We start from the raw sequence: 25,077 nt of genomic DNA, 5'->3' as shown, positions 1-25,077 counted from the left end.
GCATCTCTAAGAGAGTAGAATTGGAGCAGGGAAGGAACAAGATGAGATTTTTAGGAATCTAAGCAATATGATTTGAGTAACCTCTTGTGTTTTCTCCAAAAAAGTGTTCCACTGACAGCTGGTGATCAATGACACCCATAGGTTGGAGAGGTCACTTTACCACCAAAGCCTTTTAGCCAGGCTCTATGCCCTGTGCCCTCCACTCAGAGGCTCCTTGTCATGCCACTAAGTTCCTACTCCCGCCTCAATTTCCTGCAGTCCTCCCCTAGGCCCCCAGCTGATCTTGGCCCTGACTCATTGGTGCTGACTCAACAAAGGAAAGCAGACCCCTCGGGCAGCCTGACGGTGGACTAGGGCCAGAGCCTGCAGGAGTGGGCGAAAAGGCAGGCAGAGGCGGGGAATCCATCAATCAGCTTGTCACCAAGTCTTTGCTGAGCCCCCCTGAAGACTTGGCCCCATGCCGAGCTACACAGTGGGGGTCCCAAAGGAAAAAAGAAAAAGAGAGGGGCCTTTATTTTGTGGCAACTAAGGATACAGAGATTGAGCTCCTTCATTTTGGGGATCCTCAAGCATGGCACAGCCTTCCCCACCATCATTCATGGGAGGGGGGCTGTGAGCTGCCAGTGGAGGCTGACCCAGGGATAGGGAAGGTTGGAGAGCAGTAGCCAAGGAGGGATTTTAAAGCTGTATTTGAAAAGTTTTAGACATAAGACTCAGATAATATCAGTCATTTTTAAAAGATGGGAGCGCATCAATGAAAATTATGGGGGATTTTAAAGCCTGCCCCAAGTCCACTCCCTGGACACTGTCATTGCTACTAGCCTTCACATTTTTCCCTCACGCCTGCTGAGTATGGGGTAACTCCTCTGAGTAAAAGCAGTGTTTCTACAATGTCCCTTCCAAAATGAACCTGCCGTGTGACTCTGAGATACTGTCTTTTAAACCCCGATTGTATCTACAGAGGGGAATAGAGGACCATAAAAGAGGTGAGGCCACAGAGCAGATCTCTGGCATGGAGGGCTGCACTGTGGAGCCTACAGCCCTGAGAACTGGAATCCTGATACAACTACTTACCATTCATGTAAGGGAACTTGGGACAGTCTTTCGGTTCCTGGGCCTGGCTCGTCTAGCCTTGTGAAGAGGAAGAAAGTGGCAACATCAATGGGCATTGCGAGGACAGACATGACTGCCAGCATGCCAGGGCCAGCCCTGCTAGGGAAATGTGTGAGCACTGAATTAAGACAAAAGTGGGAAGAAATAAGCTGGGGATCACCAAGGGAAAAGTCACTTTCTCATTCTTCTGAATTCATCCACTTACCTTGATGGGTGAGACTTGTCAAGCGCTCCCTCTGCTGTCCATTGCTTATATTTCTCTTCATATATACAACATGATACCCATATTCCATAGTTTGGGGCACAGAGTGAGCATACGCCTTGGGTTAATCAGTGGAATGCTATTTGTACTTTGTTAACATTATCTCTTTCCATTCTGTTATTTTTCTCTAATTTTATGCCTTTGGCCCCCATCTGAATTGGCCCTCCTGTTATCAAAGCCATGTGCATTCTGGATCTGTTTCCTTATCTGTAAAAAGAAAATAAACATTCTGTGAATGTTTCAAGCTAGTAAATGACAGAAATGGAATTAGATAATATAACTTCTGGGTCCATAACATTTAAACTTCTCTAATATTCTTTTTTGTCATCTGTAAAATGGTGAAAATTATCACATTAATCTCATGCGTTTGGTGTTGGGAGAAGGGGAGACAATGCAGGAGGAAAGGAGACTTGGCAACAGAAAAGAACACTATAAACATTAGCCATAATATTAAAGCACAGAGTGTTCGAGCACAGTATGGCTGGTGCTTAAAGTAGAAACAGGATGTGACAATAGATGGTGTTGGTGAGATAAGCAGGAGTCAAGCCATGAAGAGCTTGTAAAATACAGTCCTTCAGTTACTCAGTGTAGGGCCATTATGAAGAATAAACAAATTTATAGAGTTCACAGCCATAGAAAACAGCTCACAGCAAGGGGCATACCCTAGGTACTGCTGATACATTAGGTATTCCTGAAGGCTTCCCAAAGTTAATCATGTCTTAGAGACTAAAACAGGAAAGGATATGACAAAAAGAGCCTTGAGTTAATGAGTTAAAAGGATAGTTGCTTGGAAGGAGGAGGAAAAGTACAAAAAACTTAGAGAAGAAAGAACATCAGGAAAGTAAAGGAGAAACCTGTCACTGGTCTTCAATCTTAACAAATTACACCATTACACACACTGAGCTCCCACTTACCAAAAAAGGCCCTTCTCTCCTCCTGACTTCCCTCCAAGTCATGCATCCCATTGGTTCTGTCAACAAGTAGTGCCATTAGGGTGCCTCCTTGCATCAGGATAATCTTTTGACCCATTTTTGAGTGCCAGGCTCTTACTTAGCTTCCCCCATTGGTTCATATCTTCATTGCTCTAGTTACTCAATTACAAAGTCCAGTGTTTATGACAGTGTGCTTAACTTTCCTCCTGTACTGATCTTTTTTAAAGGGGGGAAAAAAACTTTGACAAGCCTAACAATGTGGTCAGAGACCTGCACAGTTTGAGAAACACTTGACAACCAAAATCTCATTCAATAATATATCTTTTAATGATAAATTATCATTATCAATGCAGAAGAGTTTTGTTTATACAATTTATAAAAGTAATTTTAACATTATCAACAAAATGAAAACACTGTTAGCATTTTTCTCTTCTACCTAGCTGATCCTAGAAAATATGCCCTAATTCATCTCAATTATTCATCTGTGGAAAATTTGTCCCAGAAGTCTTTCTTTAGTCTCCTTTTTTCTTTACCTTAGTCAGCTTCACCACATTATAACATTATAGGAATTTAAAAGGAACTATGAATTTACTAAACTGTAATTTTACACATGCTTTTAACCTTTCGTATATGTCCTTGGGATGAATCCTCTAAACCTTCCACTTAATTCTCAGCAGGCTGCGTTCCTTTCTTTTGTTTATGTAGTACCACCCTCTAGTGTTACATATGATGTTTGCAGCCAATACATGCTGACAAGTTTGATTTGTCCAAGGAATGAGTAATCTCTGCAGATAAGTATCTTCCTGATTTACAGATTAGGTTCCCAAAGAATTTATGTAAATTCATTAGATTCCAAGGCCAAACTACACTATAATAAATCTTCAAAATTAGAACTGTGGACTGCACTATGATAAGTTATAAAGGAATTTTTCAAAATCAGTAGACAAAACAAAGTGTGAATATAATGATATACATATAATAATTATTGTTTTCCCCTGCTGACATTTTTAAGGTATACATCAATGTTTAATATCAAGTCAGGGAACAAAATTGAGTGTCAATTCTCAGATCAAGGGGTTGGTTGTTTCTAGTTCAGCATGATTTTTTTTTTTTTTAACATCTATTACTGCTACTTCTTGAGCTGAGTCTTTCTTGATATTTTAAGTGTTTACTTCATATATTATTTAGAAATTAACTGATTTACATATTGTGACTTATAATGACCACAGTTTGCTGGGTTGTCTTGTTCTTTGGAATTGGCCTTGGAGAATTTACCAGTTCTCCTTGATTTCTGAGTGTTTCTCTAAGTTCTTTAATTATTCTTTACTCCTCAAAAACATTTTTAAAGCCATGAGTTCCTACTTATCTAGTGTTTCACATCAACTTCAATGGTCCAGATATGGTGAAAAATCACATACACAATTTTTGTATGTTTATATTAATGTCCCTCTTTATGTCTAGTGATATATACATTTTTTTCTTTAAAATCCTTTTTTTTTCCAGGTATTCCTAGAGCCTTTTATAAATTAGTGTTGCATGTGGCATATCTTTTTCCATTATTTTAATTTTTGAGAGAGAGGTTTTTTTTAAAATATTTATTTTTTAGTTTTCGGCGGACACAATATCTTTTTGTATGTGGTGCTGAGGTTCGAACCCGGGCCACACTCATGCCAGGCGAGCGCGCTACTGCTTGAGCCACATCCCCAGCCCCCATTATTTTACTTTTAACCTTTCTGTAGCTATATGATTTTGATGTATCTATCTATATTTTATTTATATCTAATTCCTTATACTTTAGGTCCTTAATCCTTATACATTGGGTATATAAGTCAATCTATATTTTGAGATATTTATCTATTTATATGTAATGCTATTATTGACACATTAATATACTACATATACATGTGTGTATAGGTATGTTTAATCCACCACTGATGTATTACCTGTCCAATCATTCTTTTTTCTCTTCTGATTGCTTTATAATACTATTTCTGATGTATTGTTATACATTATAAATTGAGTTATATACTGTTATTAATAATTACCAGAGATTACAACGTATTTGCTTTGTAGTTTGGCCTCTTCCTGAATACAGAACTTCAAAACATTTTAACACTATTTACCCTTTCCTTATCTATAGGCTGTTGTTTTTCTACATTTTAATATTGCTCCCAAAGTTATTGTTATTATTCAAATAGTCAATATTAACTTGTATTTACTTATATATTTCCCCTTTCTGTTGACTTTCATTCCTACTTATATTTTCCAGTGTCTTTCATGGATTACTTTCTGTGGCATGTGTGGGTGTATTAGTGATAAACTCAGTATTTTGTTGTTGAAAACTATATTTCATATAAGATATGATCACTGAATATAGAATCTAAAGCACTCTGGAGGTAAAAACCATTATCTTCTGGATTCCAGATTCCATCATCATTAAGAAGTCAACTGTCTTAGTGCTTTTTCTTTTCTTTTTTAGCACTGGAGATGGAACCCAGGGGTGCTTAACCACTAAGCAATATCCCTAGCCCTTTTAATTTTGAGACAGGGTCTCACTGAATTGCTTAGGATGAAGTTGCTGAGGCTAGCCACCAAATGGCAATCTTGTCTGCCTCAGCCTCCAGAATCACTGGGATTGCAGATGTGTGCCACTGCATCCAGCATAGTGCTCTTCCTTTATCGGCTGCTTTTAGGCTATTTCTTTTTAGTATTCAATAATACTATGACATTCTTTGGCATGATTTGTGTGTGCATGTGTGCTTATTTTAAGTAAGGTCTACAAGGATTTCTTGAATCTGTGGCTTGACCTCTCATTGGTTTTGTAAAATTCTAGGCCATTATTATCTCACCTCTCTCCTCCTTTAACTCCAATTACTTGTTAGAACTTATTCCTGTAGCTCCTATATGCCTCCTACACTTACATGTTCATTGTTTTTGTGCTTCTGGATTTATTTTTTTCTGGGGGGGGGGGATGGGGGGTGGTGCTAGCCTTCAAACCCAGGGGTACTTTACCATTGAGCTATACATCCCCAGTCCTTTTTTTAAACTTTGAGACAGGGTCTTGGGCTAAACTGCCCAAGCTGGCTTTGAACTTGTGATCATTCTGTTTCAGTCTCCCAAGTAGCTGGGATTATAGGTGTGCACCACTGTGGCCAACCTAGATTTGTTTTGACCTACCTTTCGAAGAAATTCTCTTAGGCTGCATCTACTGTGCTGCTGGATCCACCCATGGAACTCTATTTTAGTCATTAAATCACTTAATTCAAGATCACTTTTTAGATAAATATCAGTGTAACAGTAGAGTTACAACAGTTTACAAGAACTACATATTTAATAAAGAATCGAAAGAGTTTTGAGGTTCTCAACACAAAGAAATGATAAATATTTGAGGAAAATGTTAATGACCCTAATTTGATCATATACATTACATATTTGTATCAAATTATCAATGTATCCTACAAATAAGTACATTTTTAAAAGACTCTAAAACAAATTTTTTGTAATGAAATTCTGTCTCTTAATATTTGTCTATAAGAAACTTTTTTTCAATATTTATTTATTTTTAGTTCTCGGCGGACACAACATCCTTGTTGGTATGTGGTGCTGAGGATCGAACCCGGGCCGCACGCATGCCAGACGAGCGCGCTACCGCTTGAGCCACATCCCCAGCCCCAGAAACATTTATTTTTAAGTCGATGTTTGATAACTTATTTGGACACCCTGCGAGTCTTTTTCAATTGTCTATTAATTGTCTTGTCCCCTTGAATGCCTAGTTATTTTCACTAAAGTCCAGACATGATATATAAAAAATTATTACAAACTGGAATTTAAAGTATTTTATTTTCAGAGAGGATTTGCATTTGCTTCCTGTAGGCAGCTAGAGCACTATTAAGAATTAGCTAGACTAACTAAATTCAATCATGGATTAAGATTATTTGGAGTCATCTTTAGTCTCTACAAGGGCATTTACTTCTTGTTCACTCCTACTTCTAGGATGCAGCCCTTGGGAGTCTGACTTCACACTGGGTCGCTCACAAAAAAATAAAAGAGATAATATCCAGGCAAGAATCAGGGTAACTTCAGAGAATCTCCTAGACAGCAATCCATGGTCTTTTACTTAATATACTTTCACTAAAGGAAGGGCTCCATCTCAGATAGCCACTCCCTGTTATGACTGCTCAATTTACAAATGCCTAGAAGAAATACTTTTGTTTCATCACTTTCTTTGGCTTGTGCCATGTGATCATCTTTTCATAGCCAAAGGAAAGTACTGTTATTGCCAGACCCTGTCTCAAAATTAAGAAACCTACAGTGGACTGATGAAGCTTTCCACAGCAAGTAACAAGAGTCATTAACACACTGAGGCCTAAAGGAATAAATCTCAGTAGTTGTTCGTAATAGAGCAAAGACCACCTAATGGGAACTATGGCCTTTAATAGAAATCTTTTTTTTTTTTTTTTGGTGGTACTAGGGATTTAACCCAAGCCTTGTGTATGTGAGGCAAGCACTGTACCAACTGAGCTATATCCAACCTAATAGAAGTCTCTCTTTAAAGCAAGAAGCAGGAAAAATAATTATGACTCCACTTTTGGATATTCTGCTGGTACTTCTCACTTTTTGAACCTACCTAGAATGCAAGGACAAGGGAGTCCATCCTTATAGATCATATATAGGAATATGAGAAATCTCCTAGAAATCTACCACAAAACTGTTTAGCTGGGTGTGGTGGCACATTCCTATAATCCCAGCAAAAGTTCAAAGCCAGTCGCAGCAAAAAGCAAGGTGCTAAACAATCCAGTGAGACCCTGTCTCTAAATAAAATACAAAATAGGGCTGGGGATGTCAGTAGTCTAGTGCCCCAGAGTTCAATCCCCATTACCACCCCTGCAAAAGACAATGTAAGTAGAAGACCACCTTTCCTGCCTGTTGGTTCAATGGTATACAAAACCCAAAATAATCAACATATTGACTTTTTAAATCCAGTCAAAAATATGGTCCTAAGAAAAAAATAGGCAGTAAGCACCAGAACCCCTGAGCTTATCAAATTTAAGGTTGCAAGCTAAACAGAAAACAAAAAAATGCCTTCAGAGACAACTGGCCTAATCTTCAGTGGGTACAGTCTCATATCCCATCTGATTTCTTGACACATCCATCCTGGCTATTGGGAAGATGGCACCATATACTGGTAGACTGAATTACAGACATCTTGTAGGACAGTTACCTTATGCTCAGTAAATTTACTCCAGGTTAGTATATACCCAAGTTTTCAGAGCAAGCCAATATCCTAAAGCATGCTGTCTCTTGTAACCAAATGACTTTCTTTATTCCATACTGTCAGACTATACTGCATAGGATACCACAATGACAGATAAAGCACCTGCAGACATATTGTATGTACGAAAGACAAATCCATACCTGTGTACAGCTCATACACAGATTATTTACTTTAGTGGGTAAGTAGTGCTGATTGAACCTTGCACATGCTAAGCAGGTACTATCCCACTGAGCTACCTACCCAGCTCAATGCCTGTCCTTAACATACTGTTGCTCTTTGAAATGATGGCAGATGTCCAATGTAATAACTTGGCTAGATCTAGGTACCCTTTGTGAATGGTACAGCAGCTCTGCCTTTGTGAGGAGAGGTCCATGTTTTAGAGCTCATACACAGGTTCCATCTCTTACTACCATGACTGTTTTGTTCACGGGCTTTTTGAACAAGCAACAAGTTGGTGGCTGGGGAAAACAGCTGATGTTCTCAGAATGAATTATTTCATCAATGAGAGCAATGTCCATAGTTCTATTTAGAACCTTGAATTAGCCTTGTTTTTCCTTCTTGTTCTTGAAATTCTGACCTGTTTGTTGGCCAAACCATTAGCCACTGCCTAAGAATCAGTATAAAGCTTCACCTCAAATCATTTTTGCAAAACAGATCCTACCTTTTAAATTCTTCCCACTGGGAAAACTGTGCTTCACCACTTTCTATGTATGTTCACTTTCAGCTGATGCCAGAAGTATGTAGATTCACCCCCCCAAAAAAAGGTATTCATAAACTACTTAATTTTCTTACATGTAAATTGAACATTATGTATCTGTCAAGTTGTTGGATTGAACAAGACAGTACTCTTAGTGACTCAGGCTAATTCCTAGCAAGGTAACACAGAAGACCTCAACCATGATTCCAAACCCCCTAAATACTCTATTCTAAGGCATTTTACAGCAAACTGCAACAGAGTTAATTTAACCCAGAATGCCCAACTAGTTAGGCAGTGTAGCTACATGGTGCACTTCAGGGCAACTAAAGTTAATTCAACTCTCAATGCTGACTAGAAATTGTAGCCACTACTTGGAAATTCCTATGAAGACCTGGGTCAAACACTATGAAATAGTCTAATTTGTCCCTCATGGTACCACCAATCACTGACCCACAATACCAAATAATGCTTCACAGGACAAAAATCAGTAGAGTACAAAATCTTGTAAAAAAAAAAAAGAAAAAAGACCACATTTACTCATTACTTAAGCAGACCGCAGACCAAGTGCAAGGAATTATGCTTGGTACTGAGTACACTACAATAAGCTAAATCCTGTTGAAACAATAACTTAAAACAAAAAATCTAACCCATTATTTTTATGAGTTTAGAAGAGGTTGACCCAGTGAAGAAGTACTGCCCTGAGGTGATATTTGTGCCAGAACCAGCTCTGGAGTAGATGAAGGAAACATCTGTGTATAAGCTATTTGGGGCGGGGGGGGGGGGGGGATCACTAAAGGGCAAAAGCAAGATTTATCAGAAAGGGGTTGATTCCAGAAAAGTCACAAAGGTCTTTATTCTAACAGTAAAGGAAATCCATGTTTTATAACCTTTACATTCATGAAGAATTACTGATTTTGGAGTCCCTACCACAGATGGCTGCTTAGACATGGCTGAGAAAGAGATAATAACCACCAGAACTAATCGTAACTAGTAAACTCCTCCAAGGAACTTACACTTTTGTTACAATCTATATGAAATTGAATTCAATCTATGAACCCTTGTGTGAAAACTAAACAAAAGGATGGCAGACACATTCAAAATTTGTTATATAACTGTTTCACATGTTCATGTGCACTCAAATGAAACACCAAGAGAGGCAATTTATGTATATCCTTTGTGTATTTTAGCATATTTTACCTTTAAAACAAATTTTGTACAATATCAATGTATCTCGGAGTAGTTGAACAGTGTTTAAAAAAAACAAAAAAAGCTGAGTATATACTAAGCCATAAGACTTAGTTTCCTGCCGTTATCATCTGACTACTGAAGAAAAAAAGACCTGAATTACAATAACCCATCTAGCAAAATTTTCCAATTCAAATTAGAAGGGCTTCAATTTACAAATCTTTTGAAAGGGCAATATTAATGCAATTAACATCAGAATATCCAGTTAATACAATTAACAAACAAACCACAATTTTGCTATATGGTAGAACTTTCTACTGGTCTTTCAATTCCTTCAGTCTTCTGATTGCAGACTTGACTGTGACAGCAGAAGTGGTGCTGTGAAGAAAAATTCAGTTTCCAATAAATTAAGCATATTAGAGTATAAAATGTCAAATAAAGCTACCTCATTGTTACAGGAAAATCCTAAAGACTTTCTTAACTGCTGGAAAAAGACTACTTGCAGTTAACCCAAAGATTTAACTAATATTAAAACTATTATTCAGAAATCAGAGGCTCACAAAACTATACTATGGCATCTTTTAAGATGCCACACCTTTAGGCTCTTACAGAATTAGAAGGCAAGTGCATATAACTAATCTCTTAAACAGTATTTTTTTAAAAAAGGAGAGGAATAGCTTGCCTAAATTCATCAAATGGGAATACATAGAAGAAATGAATAAAGTTTCAAGCCAATACAATAAGATAGGTTTTTTGGGGGGGGAGGGGGGATTGTTACTGGGAATTGAATCCACAGCTTAGCACATACTTAGGCCAAGTTATAAAACTGTTACCACTAAGCCACATTAACCCCCTGTAACTCTGGCCTTTTTGAGACAGGTTGCTGAGGCTGGCCTCAAACTTACATCTTACTGCCTCAGCCTCCCAAGTAGCAGGGACTATAGGCATATAAAGATCAAACAATTCTTTAAGCTTTTTCAAAAAAGAGATATTAAAATGACTAGAGTTGAGCGAGGTAGCACAAACTTGTAATCCCAGAGACTCAAGAGGCTTAGGCAAGAGCACTGCAATTTTGAGGCTAGCCTCAACAATTTAGCAAGATGCTAAGCAACTTAGTGAGACCTTGTCTCAAAAAGGAATGGGCTGGGGTTGTGGCTCAGTGGTAGAGCGCTCCTCTAGCACGAGCGGGACCAGGATTCGATCCTCAGCACCACATTAAAAAAAAAAAAAAAAAAAAAGGAATGGGGATGTGGCTCAGTGGTTAAGCACCCCCGGGTTCAATCCCTGGTACCTGCCCCCAAAACCAACAACAACAACAACAAAAATCGAACAAAAAAGTGACCACAAATATTTAGAACAAAATTCAGGAAAAGTCACAAAACTATTCCATGGCGGGCTTAAGAATGCTCTTTCACTTTACTATCGGGACTAAGTACTCTTGGCATCATTTTACTGTTTGTCACCACAAATTAAAACGAGATGCTTAAATATACATCCATATTAACATTTTAACATTTTCCACTATTTCAGTTGAAGGTCAAAATTAACTTAAAAATACACATACATCATATTGCATATGGCTAGTTTGTTGCGGACAGCACAGATCTACACTGGCTTGAGTAAAAAGTCAGGCTTTGAGAATTCAGAGTCAACAAACAACTCCACTTCTAGAAGCCTTTAAGGACAGCTATAATTTCTGGAAATGTATACACTGAAGAGTCAAAACAAGCAATACCAGCACATATATGTGTATATATATATATATATATATATATATATATATATATATATATATATATATATATTCCCCCCTAATAGTATTACCTGGCCCTGTAGGGTCACAATGGCAAATAAATCCAAACAACAACAGAGGTATGAAGGTCCATATGGTTTCAAGTTTCCATATAGTTTTAAACCAAATGACCTCTTAAAAACTATCTTAAAAAAAAAAAAAAACAACTTGCAGTGCAAGCCAAGGTTCTGTACAGTCTCAAGGTATCAGCAAGGGACCTGCAAAATATCACAACACTAACAATGACCCCAGTTTACAGGATTTCAAAGCATCTCATAAAATTTTATTTCAATAGTTTTATTTCTATTCTTTGAATGTAAAATAAACCATGACACTAAAGAATTCTGGGGGAGGGCCCCCCAAAGCATCTTTACTCTCCTAACCCATCAGGGGCGAAAGAGGCCTATGCTGTTCCTACAGACTTTTAAATAACAAAAAAATGGACTCACTTGTAGGTCCAGGCACCACCAGCCACTGTTTTCATGCAGGAACCACAGTGCCAGATCCCCACAGCCCGTCTCTTCATCTTGGTCTGCAAAACAATCAATTTCTCACTATGAATCAAACAAAAACCTTTTTATCTTGCCAGCTTCCAGGAGCTTAATTTGTACACAAGAAAACCAACTTAAGCACCTAGTAAATGGCCAAATATTTGTTAAAAGGATGTTACTAGATGCGGACTATCCTTTTTATCCTTCAGTTCCTCAGTAATTTTGTTTAAATGAAGAACATTTCCCAAAACCTAAGGGTACCACCCTGCTCTCTTTTCACAAATGGTAATTGACTGTATGTGCAATCCCCAGTGCTCACCAGCACTGTTTATAAGCCCCCTTGGAGAGGAAGCCTGTCCCCTCCCCAGATCACCTTACTTTGCCACAGAAGGAACATGTGTACTTGGCGTGCTGGCTGATTTCGATTTTCTTCACCATTTTCCGGAGGGAGGCACCGTAGCGGGTCCCATATTTACCTACGATTCCGACTTTCTTAGTGCGCTTAGCCTGTTGAGATCGAGGAAAAGGACAGACCAATGACATTTAGAATTGAGACCCAGGTCCCGGTGTCTCCACACACATCTCTGCCACCCCTCAGCCCCTCCTCTGTGACCTAGTTTTTAAAAAATTAAACCCGGTGAAACAGGGGTCCGGGACGCGCCCAAAGCTCCGAGAGCCTGGCAAGCTGTCCCTGCCCCGCCGCCTCGGCGTGTCCCAGAGTCAAGTCTCCAGAAAAGGCGAGGGCATAAAGACTGGAAAGGGCTCGGGGAAGGGCTCGCGGGCCGAGGCGGGCGCGGAGAAAAAGCGAGAGGACAGATGCAGACGGATAAACACTTACGCTACAAGAACTATCACACTCACCATGTCTCCGCGACTTAGGCCCGAGACCGAAGAGGAAGAGATGTTGTGCGCAGGCGCAATTTAGAGGGGCGAGCGGAAGTGACGATAGGCCTCTCTAGGAACTGAGCTCTATGGTCTGGAGGTTTCCTTGAAGTTATTCTCCTAGAAAGGCCTCCTTGCTATCTCTCCTGGAATGTTTAGGGTGGCTAGAGTCTCTCCACCAGGTTTATCGAGACTCACTAGCTGAAACGACAAACGTCGAGCTGAATTACGTTCACATTAATTCACATATATTCCCGGCTCCATTCTCTGCGCAAGGAGGTCAGGTTTTTAAGTGACTCGCTTAGTGCACTTGAATTAAAGAAGTGGTGCTTAAATCTTAGGTTTGTGACTCCAAATCTCATGGCTTTCCCTACTACCTTATGCGTTTTAAAATCATAAGCTCCTGTGCAAGATGCTGGCACTAATCCTGAGTAGAATCCAAGGCTTCTGTCCCAGAGCAAGTTGCATTCCCCCTGCTAGAATCCCGTTGTCCCATTAATGAGTTATGAAATTTCACTCATGAGAGCTCTGGAGCAGAAGGAGAAAGAGCCTGAAGTTTTCTGGGAAAAGTTGGATACGTTATTAAGATAAAGAGAGAAGGTGTCATGTAATGTTTAGGAACATAGGCTTTGGAATCAGACTGTCCAGCTTCAAAGCGGGGCTCTACTATTTACCAACCCTGACAAGTTGTTTTATTTTTCTGCATATTGTTTTCCTCAGCTGTAAAATCTGGATAATTATAGCATCTACTATACGAAGTTGTTATGAAAAGTTAATTAATTAAATGCGTGAAGTGTCTGAAACTTAGTATAACACTATATAATTGTAACCATTAGTATTATTATTCAGATGAAGAATATGAGGCTTGGAGAAGTTAAGAATCTTGCCCAGTGTCACACAGCAATAAGTAATGAAGATAGAACTGAAGTCTATTTAGATCTATCTGATTCCAAAGTTAGTTCTCTTAATTGCTGATATGTGTTAATCCAGCTAATGATTATTTATTGTACTGAAAAAGCAAAGTAGATTGACTTGGAATCAGGTGCCCAGCTCTCAGTTCAGGCCAGGCTCTCTAACTACCTTGAGGTAGGACTTTGGCTTAGCCAGTCCCTGAATAGAGAACCTCACCACAACTTCCCAACAGCCAACATATTTATTTACAATGAGAGAATGAACCAGACAACCTTCAAAGTCCCATCCACTTCCTATCCTTTATAGTTCCACCAAGCGCTTCCAGACTGTTGGAGCAATAACTGGCCATGAAATTTGTGTTGTTACCAACATCTTACCCCCCCCCATTTTTTTTTCCAGTATTAGAGATTGAACCCAGAGAAGCTCTACCACTGAGCTACATCCCTCCCCCACTCCCTTTTTTTGAGACAGGATCTTGATAAATTGCTGAAGCTGGCCACAAACTTGAGAACCTCCTGCCTCAGCCTTCTGAATAGCTGGAATCACAGACATGCACATGTCATTCTATACATTTTTAGGAACAAAAGCAATTCCACTTTTATCCTCCCCAGTCTGTTACTCCAGTTCTGGCTATGTAAATCCAATGAGAAAAAAAAAAAAAAAGCAAAAAGTGTTCTGTTCATGGTAGTGAATAGTAGAAATAAATCATTTTTTTGTGTGTATACATTTCTGAAGTTTCTAATTATTTTTTATGATGAGCACATAATTATTTTATAAGCTGAAGAAATTTCCATTTTAACATAATTCCACAATTTCATCAGCAACTAGTACACCTAACACCTAGATAAAAACCAGAGTTCCTTAGAGAAATGGCTGATTCTAGAACTGCAGCAGGAAACAATGCAGTATGAGCCTGGAACATTTTGTAGTACCATACAAGTAGGGAAATACTAAAAAAAAAGCCAGAAAACCCCTGTGCTGACTGGAATGTCAAAGAGGTGAGCAGACTGAAAGAGCTCCCAATGGTTACTCAGGAGGCTGAGCCAGGAGAATCATAGGTTGGCCAGAATTTCTCAGAACTGTCAGGAAAGGGAAGCTGGAGATTCTGTCAAAGTCAAGAGGAGTCTGAGGTGACATGATGCCTAAGTGTGTACTACAGTATCCTAGAACAAAAAGTGAGACACTAGGTGAAAACCAAAATCTGAGTAAACCATGGGATTTAATTCATAATAATGTGTCCATATTGACTTATTAATTGTAATGGATACACACACACACACACACACACACACACACACACACACCATACCAAGGTAAGGCGTCTATTAGGGGAACCTGGGTGAAAGGATATACTGAAACTGTTACCATTACTTCCTCAGTTCTTCTATAAATCAAAAACTGTTCTAAGAAATAGTCTATTTAAGCCCCTCCCCAGATCATCAAAATTCAACTCCAGGAGGAGAGGGCCTTTGTTGTTCATCTCCTCATCCTAGGGCCTCACCCAGAGTCAGGGGTAATGAATATTGTTGAATGGGCACTTGTTCCCTTGCAAGGTCTAATGGTCATAAGTTATTAGAGTTTTATGTTTGGATTTCTCTACCTTACAAGATCAATCCACTTAAGACAGAATGGAAACAAGAGTTTAGAGATGTTTTAGCCAAATTGGAAACTTAGGTCCTGGAAGGTCAAAGGAATTGCCTAAGGCCACATGGCCAATAAGTGACTTCCAAACTTGTGTTCTACCTATTGTACTGCAAGATTCATGTCTCCAAGTCTGTTTCCTTAACTGTACAAAATACTATAATGCTCCAGAGAGTCTTGGGAAGATAAAATAAGCATCAATAGCTACACAGTGGGCCTCCTCTATGGTGTCTACTATTGTTGAAATGCTGCTACTGCCTGATCTCCAGGTCTCTTGATGCCTTTAATCTCATCTTCTCTCTGCCATACTTGAGGGACTACAGCAAGTTTGTTTTCTGCCTTCCTTAAAAATATGCCTATCTCCTTTCTTAATTTCTTTAGCTTGGGCACAATAAGACTACTGGGGTCACAGGAATGGCTTCCTGGGCCCACAAAGGGAGCTGAGTGTGCTCAAGTTCTACCTTCTATCTTAGGCACCTCCTCCACTTAGGGTGGGAATAATGGAAAGTTCTCTGTCCAAATTAAACCTGCTCTGGAAACTGTACATTAAAACAAATCCATATTCATATTGGTGCAAATAAACAGATCTTGGAGAGTGGAGAAACAAGTGCTTGCAATGGTTCTCCTGTTTCTTGAGTGCATGACGTTTATCTGACCTTGGTAGGTGGGCAAGTACAGCGGCCTTGTGCTGGAGCAGCCCAGGTGGAGCAGAGGTAAGCTCAGATCATCATTTAGCAAATTTACTCCTACCTCCTGCATAGCCTCCTAACTCTGGCCTTCAGGGGGTCTAAGAGAGAGAGCGAGAGAAGGGAGAGTGCATCTGGAAGAATGTATAACAGCATCTGAAAATGAGACACTCCACAATAGGAGAAAATTGCTCATGTTCAGAGCAATTTTGTCAAAACTGAACAAATCTCTTTAAATAGCAAGCTTGAGGATGTACAAATAGCACTCTCATGAAATCAGCTTTAAGTGACTTCAGAAAATTGTGCCTCTCATAAAGCCTCAATTTGTCTTATCTACAGGCCAATAAATCTCCATCCACATTAGAGGACCATCATGTGTAGAGAATGTTTGTTGCGATGCATTCCCATAAAGTCTCAGCAAAAATCTCTGCTGAGTCACCTCTGCTCTTCAGGGACGCTCAAATATCACTTTTTGCCTTTAGAAAAATAAATAAGTTTAAAGTCATTTCCAAAGAAAAGTTCTTTTAGCTGTTGAGCCAAGCAGTTCTCCTGGGCCATGTGGTACATAGTTCTCGAAAGAAATGTTGAGATGAAAGCATCATCCCAATTCTTCTTATGCTGGAGACGAGAAGGGTTTATTCCCAAGTTTCAGGTGCCCTTGTCATAGAAGTGCCAGGTGATTGCACACATGAGTGAGGACTGCACAGCACTGTCCAGAGTCCTGTGGGCCGAAGGCCCCAGGCAAGAGATAGCACAGGAAGAGGAGGCAAAGCCTTCAAAGATAATCCTGAAAACCAAGAAGGAATCAAGGTGCCCAGAGTGGATTTAGGCACACATATTCTTTCATTTCTTCCATTTCCCCTCAAATTCACTTTAAAGTAATTCTAGTTGTGCTTGCCAATGGGCATTTCACAGAGCATTCACACAGACAATGCATAGATCAGGTAGAAGCAGTTGCTCAGTAAATCATAAATGTGAAATGTGCCAATGTGAAACAGTGTCCAAATATATTATGTGAATTGAGCCACTTAAGTATGAGAAGTTTGATACAATTTTTGTGAAAACATTCTATTCATATAGGGAATAAATTACACATGGTTCCATCCTAAATTATTCACATTAGTCATTACCTCTAGGAAGTGGGGCCAAGGAGTGGGGAGGAGAAGAGCATAGGACTTTCATTTTTTAACATATAATATACATTTCTAGGTTAATTTTTACATGAGATACATAATATGGGAAAGAAAGCATTGCAAATTAGCAGGTGAAAGAAGTTATTTTCAATAAGTGGTGGTAAGGTAATTGCATCTCCATTCAGAAAAAATTAAACTTGACCTTATCTTACTCCAAGTATGAAATCAAACTCCAAGTAGATTGTAGGTTTAAACATTAAAGGCAAAACAAAAAGCTTCTAGAAGATTTTATTTCTTATAATATTGGGGTTACTGATTGCATAGGTGTTTATTTTATATTTGGTTAAGCTGTAAATTGTTTTATGAACTGTTTTGTATATTATTTTTCATCCCCCAAAAGGAGGGGTTAAAAAGAGAGAGAATGCCCAGTACTCAATAAAATCTGCTGAATGGGAGTAGAGAGGGGAAGATGTGGACATAATGTTCAAAATCAAGTAACTGTTGGCTGCCATAATACCCAAAAGACTTTGACTCACAGGTTTCTCAGTGCTTTTTGCTGTGATTAGGAATCCATTTCCTTCACTGAGAACCCACAGGAAAAGACAAACTAAAAAAACAAACTAAAAACAGATACATGAGATGGCTCCAATTAATCCTTTCCAAGCCTCTTATGTAATCCTGAACTTGGTAAGAAGTGAGAGGATGGGGTAAATACAGGATGGAATTTCTTTCTATACCCTTGGAACTTAAAAAAAAAAATCAAGATTCCAATAAACAAAGCCAAGCATGATGGTGCATGCCTATAATCCCAGTGACTCTGGAGGTTGAGGCAGGAGGGTCTCAAGTTGGAGACTAACTTCAGCTACTTAGCAGGCCCTAAGCAACTTAGCAAGACTGTATCTCAAAAAAAAAAAAAAAAATTAAAAAGGACTGAGATACAGCTCAGATGTAAAGTGCCCTTGGGTTCAATCCCCAGTACAAAACAAACAAACAAACAAACAAACAAAACTCTCCAATACAGGAAGAATGCATAGACAAAAAAAACAAAGATGGCATCTTCTACTGTATTTTTTCCCAATGACCAAGGAAAAAGGCTTATCTGAAGTCAAGAAGAAAAAAGACATGATGAATCCACATGTTATGGATTATGGCAAATGGGAGATCTTGGGGCTTCTTGAAGCATCTTGTACAGTGCTCGAGGCAGAAATTAACTGGGGTCACTGAGTAATAAGTCTTAGTAGCTGGGCATGGTGCTGTAATCCCAGCAATTCAGAAGGCTGATACAGGAAGATCACAAGTTCAAGGCCAGCATGGGCAACTAAGTGAGACCCTTAGAAAAAAAAAGAACTGAAAATGTGATTCTGGTTAAGCACTCCTGGGTTCAAACTCCAGTACCAAAAAAAAAAAAAAAAAAAAAAAATGGTTTAGTGATCATGGAGAGGGAAGGCAAAGAGACTTTTAGTAACATCTTGTTTTTAAATGTGTAGATGGACAAAATAATTTTATTTACTTTTTATGCAGTGCTGAACATCAAACCCAGTATTTCACACATGCTAGGCAAGTGCTCTTCTACTGAGCTACAACTCCAGCCCTGGGAATGTCTTTTAAAGGTATAATCAACAGCAGGGATAGGAATGGAATGAGAGGGCCCAGATTTCTTCATTCCAATTGGTGCTTCTAAAAAACACAATTTGGTGTCTGTATTGAGCTGGGAAATGGAGGAGGAAAAGGAATTAGTGTGAAATCCTTTTTTTAAAAAAAAAAAAAGTTTTTTACTCTCTATTTAAATAAATCCAACTGGCTTATACTGAATCCCACAGAAATGGTTGGATGGTTCTTGACAAATTTCAGATAAACATTTGGAATGGTCTAACTTGCAATACATAGGCTACATGGTCTAAATACAATTTGCTCTGGAGGACTTCAGGGTCATCTCAAAAAGAGTTTTTCTCCAGCTGCCAAAACCCAGGTCCAGCTAGAGGCTCCATGGGTCATATTTACTAAGACCACAGAGGAATGGTGGTTTCAAATGAGTGCTCAACTGCAAGGGACAAGGGCAGGCCCTCCAAATTGCAGCCACTGCCCTAACATGACCAGATGCCTCTGTGAGGCAGGCCCAGATTCAGGAATTTAACAATTGTCAGTGACTCTCCTAAACCACTGGTATAGATGTCTCTAAAATTAAATGCACCAATTGTATTCTGAACACATTTTTGGACTGAGAAAAAACTATTAATAGGTATAGAGAATGAGATCCTAAGAGATTTAAAGAACTCAACCCAAGCACAGAGGAGACTGAAGCTGCATGAAAGCCCCACTCAGGGGCTGAGGGTACAGCAGATAGGTAGATGCATTGCTGAGATGTCCATAGATCATAGGTGAGTGCTCCTTAATGGTTCTCAAGCTGTGATATAAATGCATAGAGCAGAGGCCATGGGCAGGTGGTAGGGGGTGGGCAAAGGAGAAATGCTCCTATTTGAAGTTCTCCCAAGATCCTTGATTCAAAAACTTTTCTGCTTCCCGGGCCTTAACTCATTCCAAAGATCCTTCCCTAATGTGTACGATATCTCTGCCAGTGACTGTCCACCAGCCACCTCAAACTTAGCAAGTCTGTTTCCAACCTGAGTTCACCCTGATCCCAACTTTCCCCTTTTCTTATCTCTAACTACTTAGCGCAGGCAAAACCTAGGTCCAGCGTCTCTTCCTCAAATACTCCATTGTCAGTTTATCTGCAAATCTTTTCTTTCTTTTCAAAATCTTCTTGGCTCCCAGTACTTCTTATCTCCTTCATGTTACCCACACTCAGCCACCTGCTGGTATCCACCCCACAAGGGGCACATGCAAGAGCTCAATAGCTTCTCATCTAGTTGCCCTGCCTATTGTTCCCGGTCTGTATCCTACACACAAGCCAGTTTGAAACTGTTTTTATCTTTTAAAAATATCAGATCACTTCATACTCTGCTCAAAACCATAATGTGGCTTCTATTCATAATCAAAACTAAACCCAAATTTCTTACCAAGACCTGGGTCCTCTTGTCAATCCCTTCAGTATAATTCCCTATTATTCTCCACCTCTTCCACTTAACATTCTACTACCTTTATCATTCTCTAAACCTGAGGTGTCCAACGTAGGAGCCACAGCCATATGTGGTTCTGGAGCACTTGAAACACGGTTAGATAGAGATGCTGTCACATATACATTGGATCTCAAAAACTTAGTAGAAAACAAAAATTATTATATTGCTCATTAAAAAAAAAAATTAAGTCCAGTACAGTAGCACATGCTGTAAACCCAGCAACTCAGGAAATTGAGTAAGGAAGATTGCAAGTTCAAGGCCAGCCTGGGCAATTTATAAGACCCCATCTCAAAATAAAAAATAAAAAGGGCTGGGATATAGTACCCCTTGGTTCAACTCCTAGTACCTAAATAAAAATCTTTTTTAAGGGCTGGGAATATAGTTCAGTAGTATAGCACTTGCCTAGCATGTGTGAAGCCCTGGGTTCAAACCTCAGCATCACCAAAAAATTTTTTAAAATTATGTATGTTGAAATAATAGCATTAATAGTATATTGGATATAATGGGTTAATTATATTGTTAATTTTATCCTTTTTTACTTTTTAAATGTTCTATTAGAAAAATTAAAGCCACATTATGTGGCTTGCATTATACTGCTATTGGATGATGTTGCTTTAAACCAGAGCTGGCAAACTATGGTCAATGTGCAATGTTCAGCCCCCAGCCTGCTTCTATAATGCCAGAGAGCTAAGAATGTATTTCACATTTAAAATGTGTGTTGTTTTTTTTTTTTTTTTTGGTGCTAGGTATCGAACTCAGGGTCTTGTGCTTGCAAAACAAGCACTCTACCAACTGAGCTATATCCCCCACCCTAAAATGTTTTTTTAAAAAATCAAAAGAATAATCTGTGACACATAAAAATTAAACAAATTTCAGTGGTCATAAATGGAATTTTATTAGAAAAGAGAACTTATACTATTGCTTTTCCCATTGAATAAGCTCTCCTAAGGCACATATTTTTTCTCTTGTTCAGCAAGTTATCACCAACACCTAGGCTAGTACGTGGCACATATTAGGTATTCTGTAAATATTTATAGTCATTAAAATTTTAAGATCTAGATGTTGGGTTATGTAGGGAGCATTACTTAAAAGAATATGAATCACCACTGTTACAAGTCATTTTTTGTCTCCTCTTCCAAGCTGGAAGAACTAAGATTAATTAAGCTCCAAAGCAATTCCCCACCTACTAACAGGAATGGAAATGCTGGTGTCCCTCTGGTCTTGGAGAGACAAAGGCACTGCTGATGACAGAGAAACACAGGTTTTATGAACAAAATAACAGTTTATTTTTATGAATTCACGATTCCTAGTACTTTTTTGGGTCCCTCTTAAAAGGGAGAGGTGAAGCTGTCCCAGTTATCAAAAAATTCAAATTTACTCTTCTTTGGCGGACTGGCAGTCAAGGCGCTTTCATCTGTGTCTCCTGGGTCAAAGGTCTCTGCTGCCTCCAGCAGCTCTTTGTCACTTTCATCTTTCTCAAAGGACTTCTGGAATAGGTCATAGATCGTCTTCTGCGTTGGGTCCTTCATCAGAGATAGAAAAGAAAAGATAAGAGGAAGAACCCATTTCCTAGGCTCCAACACTGACCCTCCTCCACTGTGGCTGGTGAGAGATAGCATATCTTAAGCCATCACGGAGATACCTAGTAACCAGTAGAGACCATTTCAACAAACTACCACTAATGTTGCTTCCTGCTTCCTGACATCTTACTGTCTCTGTGCTCATTGGATTAGAAATAAAAAGAAACACAAAGAAGCTGCTTTTACATTATAATTTATCTTGGTATGTTTTCTCCCTTCTAACTTCCCACATTAGTTTTTCAGTATCGAAATAGCTCCCAGGATCTCATTACCTGCAAAGCCTTTCTAAACTGAAGGGTTAAACTGAAATTCTGTGTGTTCAGCCATGGATTATGCCTCATTTTCAGGGATACCTGTCCCTACTTCTGATGGCCTTAAAGCTACAAATGATCAAGATGTTCACCAAATGCTTCTATCCATTATTGGCAATGGCACAGTATTAAAACTAGGCCCAACAGTGACGACATGACACATGACAGGCTCACCATCACCCCTGCTGATCTCTCCCAAGTCTAAATTTCCAACCCTGACCATTTCCAATCCAGAGGTACATTTAACATCTCCACTGACATCCATAAAATTAAACTATTTAGAATTAAAATTATCTCTCAGCTTACTCCTACAGCCTATCTTTGAAAGTCGACCAACATTCTCATTGTGCCTCTATTTGAAACCACAGGGTATCCTGAGTCCTTAGCTCATACAAGTTTCTCTCCTGTTCTCTCAAGTCACTCTCTTGACTTAGACCACGTCACTCGTCACTCGTCACTTAGCACTTGCAGAGTACCAAGTTACCAGAGCTCAACTTCTGCCTCAGGCTTCTTCCCAACTCCATCAGCCCCAGGTTCCTGCCAGCTTGATATCCCTTCAGGCCACCCTTTAGCAAGATTTCCTTTGTCATATCATTGTGTCTTCTTTACCTTATCAAGTTTAAAATTGGTTCCCTAGCTTTGCAGTTCTTTTTAAATTATTTTTTGCCTTTTGGTGGCACTGGGAATTGAATCCAGGGGTACTACATCCCCAGCTCATTTTGTTTCTTACTTTGAGATAGGGTCTTACTAAACTGCCCACACTGGCCTCAAACCTGTGATCCTCCAGACTCAGCCTGCTTTTACAAAGAAACTTCTTTTACACTATATTTATCCAGGAGTGGCTGGGATTATAGGTGAGTACCACTGTGCCTGGTTCCTCACTCTTCCTTTACAGAATCCCTCCACTTTGATAAAATGAAGTTCCTTGAAATCTGATTAAGGGAACATGTCATGTAAGAACTCTAGGTTATTCCATTAACTATACCCCATATCTCCTGCCTTTCAGAATCCCAGCCTCTTGGAGCAGGGGGTGAGTGATATTAAAGACCATTAAGGTCAATCTAAACACATTCCTCATGCCTTCCTGAAGGATGTACTCCTCAGTTTCTTTCTGAAGGGGTGCATTGTCAAGGAAGAGCTGCCCTGTGAGATGGCCCCTTCTCAGTAGAAATACCTTTTGAAGCACATTGAATTATGATGGCAACACTATGTGCTACCTTGGAGCATGCATAATTAATTGGAAGCAAGTTTCAAGATCAGATTAATATTTCATTTCCCCTCTCAAAAGGAAGCCTATCTTCCGGAGACATCTATAACCTCTTTTGCTTTTGTCTCCTAAAAAGGTGGCAACATTTTATTTTCCTATTTAATAAAATTTTCATTTCTATCTTAAGAAAATAAGTTTATAAAGTTAGTAATAAAAATAAATGCGGATAAGTCTCATTTGCATTATCTTGCACTTATACTTAGGTATAAATCTTAGCCAACTCAGGGTAACTGATGGAAAGACAAGAATGAGAAAAATGAGTTCAAATGAGGATCCTTTAGAACTAGTGTTCTTTCTTTTCCAAGGGTAGATAATAACCTAGGTTCTATAAGTATATTCACCACTCCAACTGAATTCAAGTTCTTTTGAGAGCTTAATAATAAGGTTGTCTTAAAATTGCCTTTACTGCTATTGCCTAAAAGAATTATTTATAGTTAACATTTAAATTAAATATGACCTGAGTCATATTTGTCCCAATAATTACTTTAGGAAAAAAAGATCTATTTGTTGGGTAAATGTAAGTGAATAATCAAATTCTCAGACTCTTAAGTCTTAGAGTCACCTATAAGATTTTGTTTATTTAATTCAACTTTTTAATTTGTTTGGGGGTGCTGGGGACTGAACCTAGAAGTTCCTTACCCACTAAGCTATATCTCCAGCCTCTTTTATTTTTTATCTTGAGATAGGTCTCACCAAACTGCCCAGGCTGGCCTCAAACTTATGCTCCTTCTGTATCCGTCTCCTAAGTAGCTGGGCTTATAGGTGTGCACTTGGCTTAAACTCAACTGATGCTCGATCAGCAATTGCAAGGAGGCAGGCACCTGCCTGCATGAGGCTCAGACTTGACCCAAACTGTCCTGTTATTCATCCACAAGCCCCAGTCCAGGAGCAGCACCTCCTGAGTAGATATCTTCTTAATCAGCCACCTGAACTTCTGAAGGCAAGTCAGACTTAGGGAATCTGAGTCTCTTGCTCCCTGGTGTTTCACTGAAATGGGGGAGCAAGAGGCAATGGCAGCAACCAGGCTGGAGTGTGCAGCCAGGGCAGATGAGGTGAGCCCAGCATTGTCCTCTCCAAAGGCCAAGAAGCCTCTGACAAGGCACACCGAGTCATGGAAGGATGTTCACTGGCCTCTTTACACTCTGCTATGAGGGGCTGATGTCACAGAAGGAATGCTGGGCTAAGTTGAGCAGATTTGTATCTTGGGCTGATTCTCCGGCCCTGTGACTTTGTGCAAGTCCTATTCTCTGCCATGTCTCAGTTTACCCACAATAAAATGGGGAGATACTGACAATAAAATGGAATGACAGAGGGGAAAATGTTCTTTGAAGCAGTGCTCTATTTTAAACACTCCCTGTTCTGTGCTTGGGAAAAACTGGGCAGTAGTCCTGCTTCGTGGTATGTACCTCTCACACCACTAGGACAATTACCACGGGGAGTTTTCCATTAATCTTGAATGGCCTGATGGAAGAGGCATCATTTGGCAGCCTTGGTTTTTAAGAATCTGAGGGCATGTGAGAAGCATCTAGTAGAATGCATACATGGACTGCAGCCCATCCTTTTCAGCTCTGGGCTGGGGAAGGTCCCCAGGAGTAAATCACACCTTTCCATTCAGGATCCATGGCCCGGAAGACAGCTTAATGCCTCCCTCTGCCCTAGAGACAAGGAGCCATGGCTGCATTTACCTTGTAGATGTAATCAGTGGCTTCTGTCATTTCTGAGAAATTGGTTTCAGAAAGCCCAGCTTCTCCCAGAACTTTAATCTTCTCTTGAATCATGGGCCTGTGGGGGAGAAACAAGCTGCAGTGAACACAACCTACTCAGAACAACCCTCCTGGTTC

At 39.4% G+C, this 25,077-nt stretch overlaps 2 protein-coding genes across 3 annotated transcripts in view; both read right to left on the bottom strand.

The window, feature by feature from the left end:
* Nucleotides 1–3,367: 3,367 nt before the first annotated feature.
* Rpl37a (ribosomal protein L37a) lies at nt 3,368–12,681 on the bottom strand. Its single transcript, XM_026402368.2, has 4 exons — nt 12,609–12,681; nt 12,126–12,254; nt 11,706–11,788; nt 3,368–9,842 (listed from the first exon to the last, which is right to left on the bottom strand). Exons 1-4 carry the CDS (start codon nt 12,609–12,611, stop codon nt 9,779–9,781), a joined length of 279 nt encoding a protein of 92 aa, XP_026258153.1. The 5' UTR covers nt 12,612–12,681; the 3' UTR covers nt 3,368–9,778.
* An 8,322-nt stretch (nt 12,682–21,003) lies between these two features.
* Nucleotides 21,004–25,077, bottom strand: part of Smarcal1 (SNF2 related chromatin remodeling annealing helicase 1) — a 59,490-nt gene continuing 55,416 nt past the window's right edge. For both annotated transcript variants that reach the window (XM_026402357.2, XM_026402358.2), the window contains exons 17-18: nt 24,922–25,018; nt 21,004–21,601 (exon numbers count right to left, since the gene is read on the bottom strand). In XM_026402357.2, the coding sequence (XP_026258142.2) occupies nt 21,407–21,601; nt 24,922–25,018 (292 nt within the window). In that variant the 3' untranslated portion in view covers nt 21,004–21,406. The remainder of the gene's footprint in view (nt 21,602–24,921; nt 25,019–25,077) is intronic.

This window comes from Urocitellus parryii, chromosome 1 (assembly GCF_045843805.1).
Source record: "Urocitellus parryii isolate mUroPar1 chromosome 1, mUroPar1.hap1, whole genome shotgun sequence".
NCBI classification, from domain to species: domain Eukaryota; kingdom Metazoa; phylum Chordata; class Mammalia; order Rodentia; family Sciuridae; genus Urocitellus; species Urocitellus parryii.
Note: the sequence above shows the minus strand (reverse complement) of the source record. Positions and strands in the feature narration are given on the sequence as shown.

What these genes read in the sequence shown, in the direction of transcription:
- Rpl37a (XM_026402368.2), bottom strand. An exon ending in CATGTTCCTTCTGTGGCAAA is followed by an intron (nt 11,789 to 12,125) that starts GTAAGGTGATCT and finishes ATTGTTTTGCAG; the next exon opens with ACCAAGATGAAGAGACGGGC. An exon ending in GGTGGTGCCTGGACCTACAA is followed by an intron (nt 9,843 to 11,705) that starts GTGAGTCCATTT and finishes TTTTCTTCACAG; the next exon opens with CACCACTTCTGCTGTCACAG.